Source organism: Zalophus californianus, chromosome 8, assembly GCF_009762305.2.
Source record: "Zalophus californianus isolate mZalCal1 chromosome 8, mZalCal1.pri.v2, whole genome shotgun sequence".
In the NCBI taxonomy this organism is placed as follows: domain Eukaryota; kingdom Metazoa; phylum Chordata; class Mammalia; order Carnivora; family Otariidae; genus Zalophus; species Zalophus californianus.
This window is the reverse complement of record NC_045602.1, coordinates 101,345,962-101,354,008: the sequence shown is the minus strand read 5'-3', so window position 1 is coordinate 101,354,008 and position 8,047 is coordinate 101,345,962. Positions and strand designations below refer to the sequence as shown.

At 46.4% G+C, this 8,047-nt stretch overlaps 2 protein-coding genes across 3 annotated transcripts in view; one reads left to right on the top strand and one right to left on the bottom strand.

The window, feature by feature from the left end:
• Window positions 1-220: 220 nt before the first annotated feature.
• Window positions 221-1,494, bottom strand: LOC113938064 (heterochromatin protein 1-binding protein 3-like). Its single transcript, XM_027623156.1, has one exon. It carries the CDS (start codon window positions 1,345-1,347, stop codon window positions 1,099-1,101), a length of 249 nt encoding a protein of 82 aa, XP_027478957.1. The 5' UTR covers window positions 1,348-1,494; the 3' UTR covers window positions 221-1,098.
• A 246-nt stretch (window positions 1,495-1,740) lies between these two features.
• ISM1 (isthmin 1) overlaps window positions 1,741-8,047 on the top strand; it is a 73,489-nt gene continuing 67,182 nt past the window's right edge. Inside the window, exon 1 of one of the 2 annotated variants that reach the window (XM_027622125.2) lies at window positions 1,741-1,908. In XM_027622125.2, the coding sequence (XP_027477926.1) occupies window positions 1,771-1,908 (138 nt within the window). In that variant the 5' untranslated portion in view covers window positions 1,741-1,770. Of the gene's footprint in view, window positions 1,909-2,032; window positions 2,133-8,047 lie in introns of those variants that run through there. The other variant, XM_027622126.1, reaches the window with a different exon arrangement.

Here is an 8,047-nt window from a genome sequence, read left to right as displayed (position 1 = left end):
GGATCAGCCCCAGGGCACCGGAGTCCCAGAGGCGAGGTGGGCTTGGAAATTTGCGAAATGGACTTGTGCGAACGCCTAGGCTGGGGGCTCCGCACGCTGGGAGGGACCGGCTGGGCGGGCACAGGGAAGGGGGTAAGGAAGAAACCCGGTAGGAGGCGGAGGCAGCGCAGTATAAAAGGCCCCAGCCGTACAGCGCGCTCGCCACTCTGAGCCACTCGGGAAGGCGGGAGCCAGAGCAAGATCGAAAGGGAGGGAAACGCGCGCGGCCACTGCGGTTATCCGAGCCTGCTACAGGACCCAGTTCGCTCTCGCATCCGAGGCCAGGACTCCGCGCCCTCCGCTCGACCCGGGAGCCCTTCCACTCGCCCAAGGCCCCCAGCAAGGCATGAGCGGCGCGCGGGAGCCCGAGGCTGCAGCGCGGTCATGAGGCGGTGGTCCAGGAGCGGCGGCTGTGCGACGGCAGCCCCTAGGTCACCTCCGGGCGCAGCGCCTCCGGGATGAGTCCCTCGACCCGCGACTGTCTGCGCCGATTGAACCGCCAGTGCCCCACCAACGTCCTGCGCGCCTGAGCCGCGGGGTCCCTGCCCCCAGAAGCTTCCCGCCGCGCCACCTGCGCGTTCGACCGGACCCACACCTAGCGAATCCGACTCGCCTCACTTTCCAGGCTCTACCCGGCGCCGCGGGCGCGTGAGCAGCGCTGCTCAGGGAGTTGCGGCCCACCGTCCAGGAGCAAGTGTCAAGACCCTTCTGCAAGGACACTTTATCATTCCCCTGGTACACGCGCACGGCAGCTTCTTCGGCAAGGGGCGCACAGTCGCAGACACCTGGCTTGTCCTGCGCCCTTCTCGGTTCTCCACCACCACAACTCCCAACTCCACTTTGTCAATAAAGGTTTCTAAACTCGCCCAGGCACCCCACCCACCCACAGCCCCGAGCCTCAGTACGCACAAGGTCTGCCCTCGCCCTGTACAGCGACCTCGGCAGCAGTGCACTTGGCGCAGCCCGGAGGCCGACGCCGATCTCGGAGGGGCGCCCGGGTCACCTCCAAACAGTGACAGCCCCTGTGTACCCGGGGCCCCCATCTGGAGCCGGCTCACCCTAGGACTCAGCGGCAGGGCGGCGCGGCCCGAAGGAGCGCGGGGAGGAGGGGAGGTGGCTCGTCGGGTGAGTGGCTCCGGGCGGCAAGGGCGGGGGAGCCAAGCGTGGAGGTAACTCCGGGCCGCCACTGAAGCCCTCCTCCTCACTCTCCTCCTCCTCCTCCTTCTCCTCCTCCTCCTCCTCCCCGCGCTCCTCTGGCTGCGGCTCCCGCTCCAGCTGCGGCGCCGCGGCCACATCTGGGGCGCCCATGTGCGCTCGGGGGCTCGGCTGCGCCCGTCCCGCCGCCGCCCCCGCTGCCCCCTGCCCGCAGGGTGGTCCCTGGCCCGGCCCGAGTCCCGGGCTGCCCCCCGTCCCCGCCGCCGCCGCCGCCGCCGCCGGGGAGCGCCGGGGTTTGCTCCGCAGCCGGCTTGGACGCCCCCGGCCCCGCCGTGGCTCCGCCGTGGTGCGGCGGCGGCGGCGGCGGCGGCGGCGGCGGCTCCTGCTCCCCTGGCCCGGCGCGCCCCGCTGAGCCCAGCGCCAGCCCCGTGGGCCCGGGGAGCGGGGCCCCGGCGGGGGCCGAGGCGGGAGCCGCGCTGCCGGGCTCCCGGGCTCCAACTCCTCCTCCCCCGGCGCCGCCGCCGCCGCCGCCGCCGCCGCCGCCCGCCGGGTCCTAAAGCCGCGCGTCTCAAGAGGATGGTGCGTCTGGCGGCGGAGCTGCTGCTGCTGCTGGGGCTGCTGCTGCTCACGCTGCACATCACGGTGCTGCGCGGTTCGGGAGCCGCCGACGGGCCCGACGCGGCCGCGGGCAACGCCAGCCGGACCCAGCTGCAGGTGAGTGCGCCGCCAGAGAGGGGCGCTCATGGCTGCGGGGCCGCGGGTGGTGGGGTGCTGAGCTAGCACCCGCTGGATGCGAGGAGGCGGGTCCCCCGCCCCACCAAAGAGCAACTGTTTGGGCAGCAGCCTGACGGGGGCAACCTGTCTTAGGCATAGGCGGAGCGGGGTACGTGCCTGAAGGCTGAACCCTGCACTGAGGTCTGGCAGACGCTCTCCTTCAGGTCTGTCACAGGTCAGGTACCCGGGGGTGCGAGGCTTAGGATGCGCGGAGGAAGTGTGGAGTTATGTATGTGTGTTTGCTTTGGGGTGCTGCCAGTCTTTGGTTGCCCTTCAGAGGCTAAATAATGTTAATCTGGGGGGGAGAGGGGAACGGTAGGGTAGGAGACTCTTAACTGTAGGGTGATATTCCTGCGCACGCGGTCCACATGCCTCCCTTGTCCCTCCCCAGCCTTGCGGAGGGCGTGGAATCAAGCCACCTGTCGTGCTTGGGGCCCGGGTCACCTGGGGCTTTTAAACATAAAGACTTCCAGCGTTCTGCTCCTGTTGAGGGTCGCTTTAAGGAATAGGATTCTGATGATCCGTTCAGCTCCAAGGCGGGCCGGAGGGGGGGTCGGGGGGGGTCCGCCTTTGGGGAGGGGATAACGGGCTTCAGACACAAGGTCAATTACAGCTTCCGAATGAAGGATTGCTCAGGTAGGGATTTCCTGCGACTGTCTTGGAAGACGCTTTTCCTTGAGTCTAAGGGTGTTAACAACTGTCAACTTGGAGCATGGGTAGAAGAAAAGAAGAAAATCCAGAAAGGATTTTCCCGGGAAGCAGTGGGAATTTTCTGGCTCCTAAAATCTCTTCCTCAAACCAGCCTCTCTAAAACTCTTTACTCTGCAATGTCCAGATAAGTATTATTCATTGTTCCCAAAGGGCTTTACAATCACTGCCCCAGCTAATTCCTTTTTTTACATTTTATGTAATTTTTGTGAAAAGTTCTACTGTTAGAGAAGAATTCACTTAACTATTTCCATAGTGCTTACTATGTGCTACTGCGTTAAGTGCTTTACAGAATTTCATTGATTTAATGAGGTTCTATACTGTTAATATGCCCCCTTTACAGATGCAAAAACTGAGGCACAGAGAGATTAGGAAACTTGCCCAAATTCATACATTCCAAACTCTTGATTAATTTTACCAAGTGTTCTCTCTGTCCGGGTGTCATAGACTAAAGCAAGGTGATCCTTGCACACAAATGCCCAACCAGGAGTGGCAAAGTATACACCGCAGAGTTAGCAGTTCTTTTAAATTTGGGACATTTCTGAAAATGTCAACTCCTGTGGGCCAACAGGTACAATGACAGACTGATAGGATTCCCTTGGGGAAGCTGAAGAGACTCCCATTCTATAGACTATGGTGTATCCCACCAGTCTAACACTGTAGGCATCATTCTTAATACCTTCAAGATTTCTGGAAGTCATATTTTATGCATGATGCTTTCTTTCTTTCCTCATGGGCTCATGAAAAGCTGTAAAAATGATGTTCAATGGAAAAGTAAATTTGGCAGATTTCTTTATGAGGTGCTTGCTATCATTAGAATAACCTGGGGTTGGCCTTTTCTGCCTGGACAGTAAGGTAATGGGAGAAGCAGCTGGTGGAAGTGGCAACTGCAAAGGGGAAGTGGATTAAATTTTCAAAAGGGCCTTTGGCTGAAGAACTTCCCCAAGAGGGCAAAAGAAATGGGATTTAGAAGGAGTAATGTTCCTAGGAATATCTTGGGTCCCAAGGAGCTGCTAATCCACCAGCTTCAGCCTATCTTGTGATAGTGTTTGGTTATTCTGTCCACTCAATGCACTTATCCAGGCAGAATGATGCATTTAACAGTTTGGTTCATAATTTTATTCTCTTTTGTAATTTGTTATTGTAAAAGTTTTATATTCTTCCTGACTAAGTTATTTCTTTGGCTCTCCAAAGATATTACGATTCAAATGGAGAAAGAGAATATGTTCCACCAAGTGAGAAGATCTGCAAAAGCATTTATTAGTATGTTGTTTTCAGCCCCAGAAACTGAATTCACTAGTAGCAGGTGTATTTAAAAACAAAACTGGGGACACTATATTTTCTCTGTTTACTGGACATTTTTAACCCATCTTAAGTTCCACTTAAGTTTGTTGGCTCTGTGATATTTTATTTTATTTTATTTTGGCTCTGTGATATTTTAAGTTGCTAAACTCATTCTTTGTAACCAGGAAGTTAACCAATCCTTACACTACCTTGTGTTTTTGGTTATTACATATTTTAGAATATGTAATAACCATATTACATATTATTATTACATAATAATATTATTATTATTTTTGGTTATTACATACTTTAAAATATTACATATTCTAAAATATGAGGTTGCAGTTAGAAATGCACAATGGTCGGTTTATTTACCCAACCTGTAGTGTATTTGGGATCTTTTAAAAAGAGATACTTCCTTATTTAAGATCTGGTGATTTTGACGTATCAAGGACACCCAATAAAATAGTAGTAAGAATAACAACAATAATAGCTAAGATTTCTCAAGTGTCTTTTATGTGTCAGGCACTGTTCTTAGCACTTTACGTATATCAACAAAAGTCTTATGAATCGGGCACTCTCGCTATCCCAGATTCAAATGAAAACATTGATGTTAGGTAACTTGTCCAAGGGTGCACAGCTAGAAGCTGCTTAATTTGTTTTTGTTACTTTATAGCGAAAAATCTTTGAAGAATATTTGTATTCCAAGTTCTTAGCAAAGTCTTCATGCTGGCTATAAGACAGAGAAAGCCTTTTAACAATTTAAATTTCCAAACACATCTTGACAGTCTTATTGTGTTAAATATGAATATATATATACACATACATTGATAACATATATACATACATGCACATTATATAAACATGATCTAACATGACTTTGGGGGTAGTTTCAACATACTAGAGGATACATTTTTTTGGCTCTGTGACTGTCCCCGTACTGTAGGTATGATGTTATAAGGTGGCAGTAAAGTGCTTTGAGTGTGCTATATTTCATGTGGCTCATGAAAACAATGTTATTTTTCATACTGCTTTCAGTATTTTAAAATATCTTATAAGAAATTGTCCAGTTGTCTGCAACAGCTGCATAAAAATGCACAGAAACATTAAATTTTTTTCACTTTTGAATGAAATCTTATCTCCTAATTGAAATGAGTGTCTCATGTTGATCAGATACTCAGATTAGTTCTTTCAGGCCTTTAATTGATAATAGTAAGAAAAAAATCATATATAATGAAAGCAGTCTGGCAGATAGAGCATCCTAAAATATAGAATCCACAGCAATAATAATAAATATTATATCTCTTTTACTTGAAATTCAAATGGCTGCCTTTCTACAAACGTCAGTCAGATTTAAAACCAAGAATTTCTACTGATTTTAAATAATAAAGCTAGAGCTTATTAAGACAGTGAGATATAAGCAAGTATTACAAGCCATCAAATTGATTATTTTTGCAATGCCATTACAGCAAACCAAACTCTAAAATGTGACCAAATGTCTTTGTTCTCTGTCTCCTAACTACCATCTTTAAGAACTTTCTTCCTTTATCCCTCTACTTGCCTTCAATAAAACGGCTTAGCCTCTTGTACTCGCTGCTTCTGATGCAAGAGGTCACCTGAGCTCTTTATAGCAGTAGAAGTAAAAGGGACATTTATTTGTACTTAATACAAGTAAGTTTCCTTGCAATGATTTGTGGGATTGATAGTCTTTCTATACCCATTTCACAGATGAGGAAATTGAGGCCTGGAGAGATTTGAGTCACTTGCCCAAGGCCACACAGCTGTGGTGGGCAGGGCCAGGATTCAGACCAGGCAGGCAGGTTGTGGAGCCCAAGTTCCTTTTCCAGTGCTTCAGCAGGACTCCCAGCTCCGATTCAGGTCAACAGACATTGTGTTTCTTGTTTTGTGACTTGCCTGCCCATTTTCCAGGCAGGCTGTTTGCTCTTATCCCTGGAATTCTTTATAAATTATGGATGACTGTCCCACTTAGCTATTACTACATAACAAACCACCCCATTACTTAGTGGCTTAAAACAACCATTATTTTATTAGCTCATCAGTTTGTGTGTCAGCAACTTGCTCTGGGCTCAGCTGGATAGTTCTTCTTCTGATCTCACCTAGAATTACACCTGTGGCTATAGCCTTGTGTTGGCTTGTCATGAGCTTGATAGTCCAAGATGACATCACTCATATGTCCGATGGTTGATGCTGGCTGTCACGTAGGCTCTCTCCGGTCTTTCATCTTCAAGTAAGCTAGCCTGCATGGCTTTACATGGTAGACTTAGAGCTGCAAGAGAGTAAAAGCAAAAATTGCAAGACCTCTTGATGAACTTGTACAACTTCAACTACATTCTGTTGGCCAAACAAATCACTGGGTCAGTTCAGAGTCTAGGGGACAGAAAATAGACTCTTCTTGACTGGAGGACCAACAAAGTAACATTGCAAAGGAGCATGTGTACAGGGGTGGGAGGCATTATTGTGGCCATCTTTGCAAAATCTCTACCATATTGACTTTTGTCTCACAGGCTTTGTAAATGTTTAGGCCAATCTTGCACTTATCTTTTAATATTGTTTCTGCTGCCTTTGGCCATGCAAAAACTTTCTGTTTTTAATGTAAGCTACTCTGAATCATTTCCCTTATGACTTGTGGTTTTCTTGCCTTACTTAAGAAAGAGTTCCTCAAATAAAGATTGTCAAAATCTTTAAACAGATTTTGTTCTAACAGTTTTATAGTTTTTATTGTTGTTGATGCTGTTGTTGTTTAGAACTACAATCTACTTTGGTGTTATTTGTGGGTTTAAGGTTTGTTTGTTTGTTTGTTTGTTTGTTTTGGGCTGAAGCTTTAAGATAAAGATACAGCTTTGGTTTTTGTCCAAATGTATAGCCACTTGTCCTATCATACCTGGGTTTGATTTCTATTGTGAATAGGGTTTTATTTCTTGTTGTTATAGTTTCCAATTTGTTAGTTCTGGAATCTAGGAAAGCTATAGAAATATATGCTTACAGTTTTCTTGGTGTATGCATGAAAGCTAGAAGTATCCATTTCAATAGTGGGATCATTAGAGTTTCATGGGATGAGTTGAAAATCTTCGTTTTTTTCACTTTAGCACTTTAAATAAGATTATGAGATGGTTAGAATTCATTCATAAAACCCTTTTGGCCTTGGTACCTCTTTGCTTGAGATCTCTAATTAATATTCTGTGTTATTCCATGGTCAATAGTCTATTCAGATAATATAACTTTTCTTTAGTCAATTTTGATAAATTATATTTTCCCAGAATATCATATGTTTTTACATACTGATAAATTAGACTTTCTCAGTATAAAGTTTGTACATAGTACAAGCATATTTTGCAAATATTCATGACTGTACATTTTTATGCTGTACAATCTTACATCTCTTTGTAAGACCTATCAGATCAAGATTGTTAATTATATTATGAAAACCCTCCAACTCTTGATTTATTTATTATCTACTTATCTGCTGATTCCTCAAGGAAGTTAATTTCATTTTTATCCTACTGTTGTGGATTTGTCTGTTTCTCATAGCCCCACTAATTTTTGCTTTACTTGTTTAGAATCCATGGTGTTAGGACATAAAGTATCCTTTTTGGTGGTTATATTTTATCTAGATGAAATTCCTTGTCTTAAATACTTTTTGTTTGATATTAATGTTGCAACTCTTGCTTTATTTTTCTTTCTTCTGGGATTTGTTGAGTGTCTCTTAAATATCTCTCTTATTAATAACCAATAGCTAAATTTTCTTTTTCCATGCAATATGTCAATGAATTTAACTCATTTATATTTATTGTGATTACTGATAGATTTGAAGATAATTTTCCCATTTTATGTAGTATTCTCAAACTTCCACAATTTTTCCCACTTTGCCTCTTACCTTCCAATTTATTATCTGTGTGACCATGGCAAGAGAGTTAACCTATGTCTTAATTTCCTCCTCAGGAAATTAGATATATAATAACTATTTCCTAGTGCTGTTGTAAAAATTGAAACACTGAATGAATGTTAAATACTTTATTAGCACATGAGGGGCGCATGGGAGGCTCAGCCGTTAAGCGTCTGCCTTCGA